Source organism: Crocodylus siamensis, chromosome 1 (genome assembly GCF_052110815.1).
Source record: "Crocodylus siamensis isolate JL-2025a chromosome 1, ASM5211081v1, whole genome shotgun sequence".
NCBI classification, from domain to species: domain Eukaryota; kingdom Metazoa; phylum Chordata; order Crocodylia; family Crocodylidae; genus Crocodylus; species Crocodylus siamensis.
In genome coordinates this window covers 406,870,986-406,884,457 of record NC_143395.1, presented here as the reverse complement: position 1 = coordinate 406,884,457, position 13,472 = coordinate 406,870,986, and the positions used below count along the sequence as shown (strand labels likewise).

The 13,472-nt window shown below is 47.1% G+C and overlaps 1 protein-coding gene across 9 annotated transcripts in view; it reads left to right on the top strand.

Annotated features, from left to right (window-relative positions):
• The first annotated feature begins 672 nt into the window (after positions 1–672).
• LOC149875360 (transmembrane protein 126A-like) overlaps positions 673–13,472 on the top strand; it is a 50,842-nt gene continuing 38,042 nt past the window's right edge. Inside the window, exons 1-7 of one of the 9 annotated variants that reach the window (XR_016439652.1) lie at positions 673–735; positions 1,125–1,217; positions 3,216–3,331; positions 5,829–6,022; positions 8,225–8,339; positions 10,293–10,567; positions 12,058–13,122. Coding sequence is in view for 7 of the 9 variants with exons in the window: in XM_090030638.1 (XP_089886764.1) it covers positions 3,225–3,331; positions 5,829–6,022; positions 8,225–8,339; positions 10,293–10,482 (606 nt within the window). In the remaining 2 variants the exon portion in view is untranslated. The other 8 variants (XM_090030638.1, XR_016439653.1, XM_090030645.1 and 5 more) reach the window with 8 other exon arrangements.

The window sequence follows — 13,472 nt, the reverse complement described above, 5'->3', positions numbered from 1 at the left end:
TGCTCTGCACATTTATGACTAAATCAAAAAAACTTAAGTGGGATTGTGGGATAAAAGCTTTCTTTTCTTTTCGTTTTTTTTAAATAAAGCCTAAACTTAAATTAGACCTGCTCAATCGTAAACACGTCCCGTTCGGCACAAGGGCAAGTCAAAGCCAGGGTTGCCAACTCTGACTGAACCTCTGCTGGGAGATTTCTTTTGTTCCGTTTTCTTACAATATGCCCTTAAAATTTTTTTCCCTTTTCCTTAAAACATCCTATTAAAATCATTTTACCCCTTTTACTTAAAATATCCAATTAAAATCTTTTTTCCCTCCCCTTTTCTTAAAATACGTTACTACAGTTGCTCTCAGTGGCCCCCGGAGGGCGGGTTGAGGGGGGTGGACAGCCCGACCTGGAGCCCAGCCGCTCTCGCCCCCTTCCCCAGCCCCCAGAGACAAGCGCCGCCCCAGCCCAACCCGCGCCCGGGGGGCGGACATCACCACCCTGGCAGGTGAGAGCAGGTGGCAGCCCCAGGCCCTCTTCCTCCCGGCCGCTATGCCAGCCCCCGCGGCGCAGTCAGCATCCCGGCAGGGGACAGGAGACTTAACACAGTCTCCATAGAGGCACCCTGCTCCGCCCCTAGCAACACTGTCCGCAACCAATCCGCGGCCGCTGTGTTGGGTGTCCAATGGGAGTCGCGCGGCGCGGGGCAAGATGGCGGCCGGGGGCGGGGCCTACTGCGGGCGCCGGACAGGTAACGGGGAAAGGTCACTCCTGTCCGCGCTGCCCGTGCCCTGCGGGGCGGCAGGGGCCTCGGGGGACGTCGGCTGGGTGCAGTGGTCTGGCCCTGTGCTTGATCCTGGCTCCCCGTTCCCGCAGCTGCCCCTGTGCGGGGAGCGACGAGGACTCGGGTCGGAGGAGGCGAGACCAGCTAGATTCTTGCCCCCTCCCCCGCCCAATGCCTTTAATTGCAATAGGATAGAAAGAAAAGCTGGTGGGTTTTGGAGAAGACCGTGTGGGGATGGTTGCCCAGCAGCTCCGACCATGCAGGCGATAATGCCGGCCCGGGGGCTTGGGTTTCACCCCGTGGGACTGAAATCTTTCCAGACCTTGAAACTTAGGTTGTTTGTTGTTCCATTTTAGGTTTAAACGTGTGAGTTAGATCCTGTTCGCTGCCCGTGTTTTCAACGCGAGCCGTCTCTGCGGAGCTGCTGGGACTTGCCCATCTGCCTTTAAGTAAGCCGGCTTAAAGAATATGACTAGGTTGCCTCAGAAATACCCAGTTCATCCACAGGAAGAAAACTCTGGGCTGCAAGTTTGAGAAAACCCGTTCTGTAGATCAGGGGTGGGCTGGATATGTGCTGCCAGGTGATTGCATCCAGCCTGCAGGCAGTGCCTACCAACTGACGGTATCCATGGCTTTGCATGGGGCTAAGAACCATTCGCTCCGGCGGGGGCAGCGCATGCTGCGCACCCACCCTTGCCCCCGGGATGGCCTTGACCCCAATCCCACAGGTAGAGAAGTGGCAACAGCAGGTAAAGGGAAGACGCAGCAGGCAGTGTGGGGGGAGCGGCAGGGACATGGGTCCGCCTGGGCCCATCATGCAGGGCTAGAGTGGCCATCATAGAGAACAACCCACTTGTCCTCTATTAATAGGAAACCAGATGCCTTTACGTCCTCTGTTTTTCTCTTAAATAATGACATACGTGTGAATGGGGCAGGGGCATCGTTTGTCTTTGGGGGCTGGAAAGGGGAGCGAGTGCCAGCCACCCTCGTGCCCGGGCTTCAGGTCAGGCTGTCAGTCTCCTCCCTGGGGCTACTGAGACCAATTTTAATAGTGTATTTTCTCTTAAAGGTCTTGGGTTTCGTATCAATAGAGGATAGAATAGCAGAAAACTGGAATGCCCTCTAGGATGGCTGCCCTACACAGGGCTCCCACGCAGTTCCTGGGTTGTCCGCCTCAGCTGTGTGCCTCCAGAGGAGCTCTGCACAACTGAGCCAGCAGCCCAGCCCCGCTCACTGTTATGTGTAGGTCGTGGGGAACAACGGGGACCTCTGTGCTATGGAGCCAGGCTGGCTTGGTCCCTCTCCCTACCGCCCCTGCCGAGCCCTGTGACCTGTGCCACTAGCTTCATCATGATGTGGGGCTTCTCCTGGCAGCACAGGGCTCAGGCAGAGAACCCGAGCTCTGCATGTGAGCCCTATGCAGTGGAGCTGGCAGCCTGGCCACATGCAGTCCTGGGGGGCTCCACCTGCCGTGGGCCATGGTGGCAAGGGCTTTGTGCAGTGGGGGGGTGTAAGGGGGGCATTAATAGGGAGGCCCCATCCCAACAACCCCCCACACACACCACCCCCAGAGACTCCATAAATGCCCACACATCCCCAAAAATACACCCCCCAACAAAACCCATACCCACGCCTCCCCCACAGTATATGAGAGTAATACTTCATTATGCAATCACCTCTATATAAACACTACAGGAACATACACAAATCAGGACAAAAATACATTTTTGAAATAATGTTTTTAAAAAGGTTATAATAGACATTTGATTTTTAGTATATATTTTGGAGGTTTTCCAGTTCCAACATGGCAACCCTCTCCCCCCCTCCCCCAAAAGAGTACTTCTGAAGCTGAGGGGAGGGGCTTCCAATGCCAAAGGTCAGGGGTGAGGGGCAGGATATCTGGTCCCAAGGTGGGGGCTGGGGAGGCACCTGTCAAGGGCTGCAGCTACCCTTGCTCGTTAAGTGGCCCTCCAGCCGAAGTAATGGCCCACCCTGGCTGTAGATCATTCTCTCCTCAATCCAGAAGAGAGAGGATAGCAATAGGAATGCCTTGCTCAGTATTTACACTGGGTTTGACTAAAATCCTTGAAGTATCTGAGCCTATCTCACCCTTTCTGAACATGCAGCTCTGTTCAGGGTAAAAATAAATGTCAGGTTGTCAACTAGAAGGAAAGAAAAGAGACCAGGCACCTCAGTGCATTTGTATTTTCTTGGCCTCCCTTTGTAGACTAATATTTCTTACCAAGGAAGGTTATTTATCGGGGCTTGTGTAGCTGTAAATTTCACAGACTTTTTGGATCAAGCCCTGCAGCTCTCAGTGGCACTTCTAAATGTTAGAGGTGCTAAGTATTTCTTTGCTACATTTATCAGTTCTTGCACAAGTTAGTTGGGGTTATATTGGGGCAGTGTTACTTAACTAAAACTTGTCTTTTTATTTTGTGATGCAGAGCCTCACAATGACACAAGGAGTGCCCCCAACAGTAACTTCTCCAGTGGATGATATAACGAATGAAAGAATGAAAGTTATGCAAGAGATATTCGAACAGATTCCAGAAAAAGATAGGTAAGTGATACACCCATCTCATTTTGCCACCAAAGTACTTTTGAAGCCTTTTTTATGATTTCTTGTCTTACTTTTGTATTTGAAAAACTTTCAGATATTTAGAAGCATATGATCACCCTTAAATAACATATTGATTGCATCTACCCCTCCCAGTCCGGTCCCAGAGGGGAGAGGAGCAGCAGGCTTTCCCAGGGGTGGGGACTTTGTACTGCTGCTCTCTCTTCCCATCCTGGACTGGTTTGGAAGAAGGGAGCAGAGGGGCAATGTTCCCCCACCTCTTTCCCCAGACCAGGAGCCCTGGTATGGCTGTGGGCGTGCAGCTCATACGGTCATTGAGAGAGAAGCTCCAAAATTGTCCCCATTAGAAGTCAATGCCTGTTTGAGGCACCAGACACCTCGGTGGCCAGGATCAGAACAACAGAGAGCACCAGTAGCTGTGGGAACCTCCCATCCTGATCCTTTGTTCCCACCCAAGCTATTGTACTGTGCCTGAATCCGTAACATTAGGCAGACAGCATAGATCAAAAGCTGGTAATTGAAGATGGTCAGGTAATGGAGTTGGACAGAAACTTTTTTCTCTTTTCAAAAATGCCTGCTTGCTCAAACTTCTCTGAGTGCATTTGTGGATGCAGTTTTCCGTTGAGAGACTTGCCCTCACCCACAGCAAAATAACTTGGTGATCCTGGCTTCTTTTCAAAATGAAAGAAATCCAAGGTCAGGCCCCTGCTCTGTCTCATTTGGAGCAGATACCTTAACCCAGGACTGCCACATACCAGGGAAGTGCCCTAGCCACTGAGAGTCTGTCTCTCTGTGTGTGTATGTGTGTGTCTCTCTCTCATATGAACATTTATACCAGTGGTTCTCAACTTCCTAAACTCAGGGTACCTCCCAGAAAATACCAGCTCTCAGTTTTCCCTTGTTTTTTGGCAACAAAAATATAGAGCAGTTCTATTGTTGCAAAAAGCTCAGAAGGCCCACAACAGGTCAACATGTTTTAACACTATGAAAGCCTATTCGAAATCTCTAGGTTTATCTTATGAAGCATGTTCGCTTATGCAACAGTGCTAACATTGCTCAAGGCACCTTAAGGTGCCACAGCACCTTGGTTCAAAATCACCTGTGTATACAGAGCAGAAGAGATGGAACAGGAGAGCTCTGAGAGAGACTGATTGGATAGCTGAGTGGCTAGGGCAGTTCTACATTCAATTTAGTGTTGCAACATAAGAAGTAGGGAAACAAGAGAAAGGATTGGAGGTAAGGATGTGGAACTTAAGCAGTTACCCAGGATGGATAGATAATACACCACCTGTTACTTCAGACCAAATGTCATTCTTGGTAACACTTGTTAATACTTGCCTCTTATCATAATCTCTGACAACCTTCTGTAATCAGTCTTCACTTGTTTTTGTTTACTAAACTTCTGCCTCTTGGACCAGCAGTATCAAAAGAGGTTGGAACAAGAGGCAAAGAGCTAATTTTGGGTAGGATGGAAGGTGGGCCAGGACCTAATAAATCCCTTCACCTTGCAAACACTCTCATTCGTAAATTAAGCCTCGTTGCCTTTCATAACCCCACTGAATTGAATGGGACTGTCCCCAAGCCTAGTTACCTGTATCTGGTTTTAGAGTAGAAGTCAAGATGTGGCCTTCAATCTTTCGTCTGTCTGTCTCTGCTATTTAGAGTGTCAGCTCTGAGGCAAGGACTTTATCTTATCTGTTCAGACAAACCCCAGTACATGTTGCAATATCAGTTATTGGTAACTTTATCTCATTCTTTTTTATTATGCCACCTCATTTTTCAGTAGAGTTCTACATAAAGACTGAAGGCATTGGCCATGGTTAAACAAGTTGGATGTAACTTTTAACATAGATATGAAAGTTTGACTCAAAATATAGAGACCCTGTATTGCCAAACTGAGTTTGCTTTTGCTGTTTAGTCAGGGGTAATTAAATTCCAGTCTAAGCTTTGAGAGAGCTTTAGGTATGAGGGCTTTGCACCTGGACTAGGGGTTAGCATGATATTGAGTGTACCCTCTTTTTTCCTCCCTGCAGCCCTTTAGAAGGTAATTGTTGGGACACCTTTTCTTTAGTTAATAGAGATGACTGTTTTCAAGACCTCTAAGTGCCAGTACCAGATTAGATTCTCACTCTTCAAAAATTGCTTTCTTGGTCTGCAAATGGGCCACATCCATCTACCTGCAACTACTTGTGTGTGTCCATATACTCTACTCTGACATGCATACAATCTCCTATTGCCATGGTACCTGATTTTCAGAAGAGAACCCCTCCTCAGAATTCACCCATCCAGTTGTTTTTACTTCATATAAACTTAAACTTGTTCATTCTTGATTCTTACCATTGTCATGGTAGTCTCTGAAGCATGAGATTCTGTCCTCCAGCTCCTATTCCTTGAACGGTTCATTGTAGTAATGGGACCAAGAAGGCAACCTTCATTTCCAGTGCACAGCTCTACAAATAATCTTTTCTCTTTTCCGCAGGAAACTTTTTGAATATGGCTCAATCTTTCTTGGCCTAGGTTCAGGCGTATGTGGCTTCATAGCAAACCACTCATTCAGGCGAATCCTAAATATCTCACAGGCTGGCGTAGTAACTACATTGTCAGCAGCTTTGATCCCATTATCCTCAACAGTCGGAGTTTACAACAGTTTAGTTATCGGGCCTTTATTGGCAGGTAAGCTTGTTGCTCAGTCTTATCATGGTCATTGTTGTGATGTTTCCTACATCAAATTACATGCAGTTGTCAGTGAGTTCTCTGCCAGAAAAGTTTATGCTCTTGGTAGAACAGTGAACTCCTGAAGTGTTAAAAACCTGGCATTGTATGAAGGGCAGGGTGGAGGTGCTAAAGCAAGGCCTGAAGCAAGCAGTTTATTCTTCAAGCTGAGTGGAAGAGGGTGTCTGTCAGGCATGCACAAACAGAAATGCTCTGAAGGATTCCGTGGCTACTCTGAAAGCTGGGGGCAGGGGAGGCTGTGTGGAATGTGCTGCAGGCAGTGACCCTTATGGGGTGGCTAGACAGGAGGCTTCCAGTGAGGAGAGGGGAAATGGAGGTCCTAAGTGGGAGGGAGCTGGCTGTGGCTGGGAGGAGGCTGATCCTGGGAGAGTATCACAGGAACTGTGATGAGGGTGCATCTCTTGGAGCACCCTAACAGCCTAGGGTTTTGTCACACTATTTATAGGACAAGTCTTTTCTGACTTGCGGCTTGTAAATGTATCCATCTGAAAATATCTTGGTTATAGGGTTATTTAAAATTGATGCTTGTCTGCATTTCAGTATGTTAAGGTCACGAAGAGTGCAGTGATACAGCAATCCAAATGAAGTGACTTTTTATTAAACCATGTAGGTAGCTGAATGGCAGAGCATCTCAACAGAAGAGGTAACCTCCTTTTTAGATTACTTAATATTCAGCTGAAATGCTGCAAATGGTTACCACAGCCTGCCCCTTTAATTTGTGTTAGAATATCAATTAGACCAGGGGCAGGCAATTATTTTGGCTGGAGGGTCACTTAAAGAGTCTTGGTGAGCTGTCAAGGGCTGCGTGAGTAGTCCTGCCCCTGGTCACCATATTGGGACAGGAAATCCCACACTCTAACCCCTGAGCTTTGGCACTAGAAGTCCCCTTGCCCCCCAGAAATACTCCTTTTGGGAAGGGGTAGGGAGGTTGCATTTTAGAACCAGTAAAAAACAAATGATACACTAAAGGTCAAACACCAACTATAACATTTATTAATTTTATTGCAAAAAATATTTGTTGTGATTTGTGTTTGTGCTGTACATAGAAGGGATTGCATACTTTCTCAGAAATGAAGTCTTACTCTTATATATTATGTGTGTATGGTGGGGTGTGGAGGGTTGTGAAGGGTGTGTGGCTGTGTGGTGGGCATAGAATCTCTTGGGATGTGTCTGTATGTTGGTAGGAGTTGTGGAGGGAGGGTGGGGAGACCCCCCCCCACACACTCCCTCCATAGAATGCAGCCCCTGCTGTTGACAGCAGCAGCAGGTGCTCGAGGTGCTGGCACCCAGCAGGGTACGGCTTTAGCCAGTACTGCACGGGAGTGAGGAGCACAGCCTACCCAGGCCATCCCTATCTCAGGTTGTGCACAGTGTACTTGCACCTCCTGCACTCACACTGAGGGAAGCCCCGGAAGCAGGGGTCGGGGCTCCCTCCACTCCCAAGGAGCCGAGGGACCTGCACAGCAGGAGCAGGAAAAGCAGTTGGCTCCAGCATGGGGCTTCCCCTGGTGCGAGTGTGGGAGCTGCCGGCACACCACACAGAGCCTCTGCGATAGAGGCAGGCCAGGCAGGCTGTGCTCCTTACTTCCACCCCCAGCAATGGCTGGAGCCGCATGCTGCCAGGCACCACTGCCTGTGCTGGGTACGAGCCTCCCTGCCTGCTGCTGGTCCCAGACCTCCCTCACTGTCCCTCACACTTATATCCTGCCCAGCTTAACTTCATGCCCCTGCCATCCCTCTGGGCATGGGCTCTGCACTGCTCCATGTTTCTGCCCAGGTGCAGCTGAAGCTTCACTCCCCCCACTTGCCTAGCTGCTGCTGAACTGGGGAAACGGAACAGGTTCCCAAGAGGTGGCTGCAGCAGGGACAGCAGAAGCCCGGCCCAGAATTTTCTGCTGGTCAGGCTGGGCCCTTCTGCCCATGAGCATGGGAGCGAAGTACAATAGGTATATTGGGAGCTATGCATGGGCTCCTTGCTCCCATCCTCACAGGCAGAAGGGCTGGGCAGGGTACAGTTCTCTGGGGGGTGCTGCAGGCCAGATGGAAGTGCCCGGCAGGCCAGATCCAGCCCATGGGCTGTATTTTGCCCAGCCCTAAGTTAGTCATATTTCATCTTGACATGGAAATGTCTTTGTCATCCAGGTGATCCAAGCTGCTTATCTTGTGCTGTAGTCAGAGGAGGATTAATTGGGTCTGGTTTGGGTGTTCTGTACCCCATGGCATGGGCTGTATTTCTAAATGGATTCCTGGCGACAAGGTAAGTCTTATGAATTTAAAGTAAGTGATTTCAGGTTTCAGAAAATGTTAATATAGAGCAGCAATTCTCAAACAGATCCTTTTAAGGGTGTCACCTAACATCAGCACTGCTGGGCGGACAACCACCTACACACGATTCGCAAAACAGTGCAAGTGAAAGCTAAGAGCTGACACCTGCCAAGGGGTGCCTTGAATCTAAAAAGATTGAGAAACACTTCTCTAGAGGGTTTCAAGGAATGCATGCTTGGCTCCTTCGGACTTTTTAATAGCCAAAAGGATTGAAGATGGTCCGTGGACAGCAGAGCAGACCCTATGAGAATTGGCTACGGGACCTGAACCTGTTTAGCCTTAACAAGAGAAGCCTGAGAGGGGACCTGGTGGCCATCTACAAACTTAACAGGGGGGACCAGTAGGTAATGGGAGAGACCCTGTTCACTCATGCACCTCCCTGAGTAAGAAGGAATAACGGCCATAAGTTGTTTGAGAGTAGGTTTCAGGCTGGACATTAGAAGACACTGTTTCACAGTCTGGGCAGCTAGGATCTGGAACCAACTTCCATGGGAAGTGGTGCTGGCTTCTACCTTGGGGGTCTTTAAGAGGAGGCTTGACAGTTAACCTAGCTGGCGTCATATGAGCCGAGTATTCTCTCCTACCCAGGGCAGCGGGTCGGATGTGCTGATCTACTTAGGTCCCTTCCGACCCTACATCTATTAATCTATGGTGTGATTGCAGAGCAAGGGTTTGTAAAAAAATATTATACCAAGGCCCTGCGGTGGAATGAGTTTTGCTTGTGATATCCCTTTTAAAAAAAATATCAGAACTGTTTTAAATACCTGTTATGATCTAACACTTAAGGACCATCACACAACGGGTTGATCAGTTTGTGGCTTGGACCTGAAGGGTAGGGACAGAAGTTGCAAATAAACCAGTTAAGTGATCAGAAACGCATTTAAACCTGTACCAGAACATAAGTTCAGTGCACATAAACCAGTTTCAAAATGGCTGAAACTGGTGTAACATTAACCTGGTTGAAATTAGTATCAGACTTAACTGATTTGGGTCAAATCAGTTTATACAATGTCTGTCCCAGACTGTTCGCTAGTTTAAGATAAATCACAGCCCTCCAGCATGCTTTTCAGCCCTGGGCTGGGTTGTGTGCTCCAGAGTGGTGGGCTGGCCCCACTGCTGTCCTCCCTAGCTGGGGTTCCAGCTAGCTACAAAGGAGGTGGAGACAGCAGCCAGGAGACAGTAGCATCTACCTGGTTCCCCCCTTCTCCCACAGCACGGAACCCAGCAGCACAAACTCCAGCCAGCATCTGGTCATGGTTGCGCTATCCCCATGCTAGCTGCTGCTGAGGCAGAGGGCAGATATGTGTCCAATTTCAGAATAGTATCCGTGAGGGTTGCTTCCCCCTCCAGGCACAGCCCAGGTGGGGACTGCGCATGGCAGGGTGGAGGTTTCAACAGGGCCTGGGCATGCCCTGTCTGACACTCAGCTCAACATTGTGGAAGTGACAGGAAGGTTCACACGAGATCCCCCTGGCTTCTTACCTGAGCCACTGCAGGCATGTAGCTGTATTACCTGAATCAAAAATGAATCTCTGTCCACTTACAGATTGGTTCATTCTCTGCAGGTTAGACTAAGCTGCCAAAATTGAATCAATTCAGGATCAAGCTTAAAATATGCTTTCTAAACATGGCAACTGTTAAAGGGGTGGGAAATGGATGAGATCAATTTGTGCATCTAATCTTGAAGCAAGTACTACTTCCCACTTGCTAAAAACATTTCTCTTACCTAAAATTCTAGTGTGTACTCCATTTTTTAGAGGACATAGGGACGGGAGCTGGCACTTTTTTAACCATTTTCTTAACTATTACTTTATCAGCCACTTTACATTTACTACATGGTGTTATTGACATTGTCAAGTAACAAACTGCTAACTTTCTCATTTAGGTATAACACAGCTCCCTTGCCACGTATGGGGAATATATTGCGCTTCTGGATCACTGCTTCTAGACCAGTCTATAAAAAGATGAGTCTTGCCCTGGCTCTACAAACCATGACTGGAGCTTACCTTGGACTCCGCAGTCATAGAACATACATGAAAATGTGCGAGACAGCTCAAACTGAAAAGTGGTCTTAAAAGATTAAATGTGATAACTAGACAACCCTCTCAGCTGCTTTCAGGGAAATACCATAATAAAAATGGAACTGAAGGAGGAAGAGTTGTAAGTAGAAATGTAAGTCAAGATTTGCATTGATGTGGTCTTTGAATACAAAATCCTCTATTGTAACTTGCCATTTTCATTTATGCTCTGTTTTTTAAAGACAAAAAATACCAACACACAAACACAGTGTAGAGAGAGTAGTCCATAGTTCGCTTAGGACTGAGGCATCTGATGTATATGGCTAAGTATATGCTGCTCCAAAAGCCTAGTATGAAAGATGCTTAATTTGTCTGACCTCATTTGAATAGAAGTATAGAGCCTACCTCCATACATTTGTATCATATATATCTTTGCTTTAACTACAGTGAACCAGAGGACACACTTGCAGTAGATTGGATTAGGACCAAACAGAGAATTTCCACCGTTGTTCACCTTTAAGGGAGTACTGAACCACATCTTCTTCCCTGTCTTGAATTCTTCCATTCACAATTTTTCCTCCTCCTATAGCAAGCCTTTTTTTTAGATGGCTTGCAGGTTGAACTTAAGCAGTCTCATCTATTTTGCATACCATAAATGGAAAAGTACCTGTTAATGCAGTTACAAAACAGGAACACTTTTTAAATTCTGTTTTTGCACCCAACTCAAAGTATGAGGTACATGCTTAATGTTGCATGCCAAAAAAACCTTTTATTTATTTACTTTTTACCACAGCTTAAGTATAGTAGTTATTTCACCTGTTGACAAGTTGCGAGGACCAAGCTATTCTAAGAACAAAGCTGATATTCACTGACTTAGGATCATTTTCCACTTAGTCTGTTTGTCCAGAGTATACCAGTCACGCTCTGCTCCTCTCTTCCCATGAAATATCACTGAACAACAAAAGTACAACTTTCCATCCTGAAATATTTTCATTTATTTTATGCATCAGTTAATCTAAACTATCAACGTTTTAAGTAGGACCAATGTCGTCTGCCTTGTTGTGATGCAGTAGGCAGGGACAGTGAGAGAAGTTGGTCTGGAGGCATTAGAATAGAGTTAAAATTGGCATGGGAACCTCGGTCTCCCTTCTCGGCTGAGCCCATTGAGCAGTGCCTCTTGTATTTAGCCTTCATCTTTCTCAGGTTGTTTCATACATTTCGCTTAGGGACAGTCCATCTTTGCAGGCTAGTCTAACCTGCAGAGAATGAACCAATTTGTAAGTGAAGAGACATTCACTTTTGATTCACCATGCAGGCACATGCTGGCAGTGGCTCGGGCTAGAAGCCAGGGGACTCTAGGGTGAGCCTTCCCTTCCCTTGCACAATGCTGAGCTGGAGGGGAGAGGCATGGTGAGGCCCTAGCAGGAGGCTATGATTAGGGAGGGGTTTAAACCCCAACCCTGGCCTGCCCAGTCCCCAGCTGGGCTGCGCCTGGAGGGGGAAGCCACCCTCACAGATACTGGTCTAGAGGTATTGGTGGGGGAATCTCAGGTGCACATGCTCAAATCTTTCCTGAAAAACCCTGCCTGCCCCTCCCCCTGCCCCAGTCATCATTTCTCCCCTCCACTCTAGGCTGTGACATCACAGGGCACTAAAAGCAATCATCCCCTCTGAAGATAACAGTCCTTCACCAGTGTGGCTATGCCAGTGGCTGCAAAGGTAACTGAGAGTCGATAGACTTGACATGCTGTGTATTATTTTAGAAACTTGAGATAACAGAAAATACCTTCTTTAGCATTCTTTCCAGCTACTCAGGAAGGTTTTCCCAAACTTATTTGTCAATCTTCTGGAAGTCTCCCACCTGCTGATCAGATGTCATCCCCTTAGCTTTCTCCAAGGGCTTTTTATATCATCTCCTTATTGAGCTTAGGACTGAGGCAGAGCCCCCAAGACTGTCTTTGGGGCCCATATACAAGATCTACTCTGTCTAACTGTGAGGCTTGGAAATGAGTAGATATGTAAACTAAGCATGAGTATACCCCAAAATTGTACTGCTTTCCTGTCAGAGCTGGTGGTTCGAAAGAGTAGATGTCCTGAGTGTGTGAATAGCCAAAGATGAGGTAACTACTTTCCAAATGAGGGTGCCAGGATGCTAAGCAGCTAACGAAAAAGAGCAGCCATTGCGCCAAGGTGGTAATTGTTAGACAACAAAGGCTTACCCCTGCTGACAGCCAAGGTTAGGACGAGAACCTAGGCGACTGCAGGCATGCTTCTGCAGTTTAAAAAAAAAAAAAGGTTTGGACCATATGCATACTCAGCACATTGTGAGAGTTCACCTACCCAAGTGTCTGCGTGATACAAATACTTTAATAAAAACCTAGTGGACCAACCCTTGGCAGCTGCACCCCTCCCGCACAAGTGGGATAGCCAGCACTATAGGAAAAACCTTTGTGCTCTGGTCCAGTTTTCAAATTATTCTTCTAGCACATTTGGAAAAGGTCCATTAAAATCTTTAGGCCAGGGGAACGTGTTTAAAATCCTAAAGTCAGCAAAAATAAATTCAGGCATTTGTTTTAGTTGCATCTTTTGTCTTGTAGTTTACCATTGCAGCAAAAACAAGTCACACAAAAATACACATTATTGCTTTCCTGTATTGTAAAAGAGAAGTTATTGTCTAATTAAAATAAACAGCTCAAATCTCTGCCAGTCAAAGCAAAAGCAGTGCTCTTCCTATCAGGTCCCTTACGACCAACTCAGAGCATCTGCTCCAGCATCACACTCAGGTTCTCCAGACAATTCAGTTTGTGATTTCTTGTTCCTCAATTTTGCCAAACAGGTTTTTAAATTTTTGCTGCCTGAGAACAGCAACCATGAGGTTAGCAAAATGTAGGATAAGAAATCATCCACAGCCTGCATTAAGCATAGTTTAAACAAGGACTGCCCCCTACCTTCCTGTTTTCAAATCACCTTTTGAATTCCAATCTCACATCCCACTTTACACTCTGCTCTGTGCTGTCCTTTTACAACATCTGATTAAGTCAGCTGAA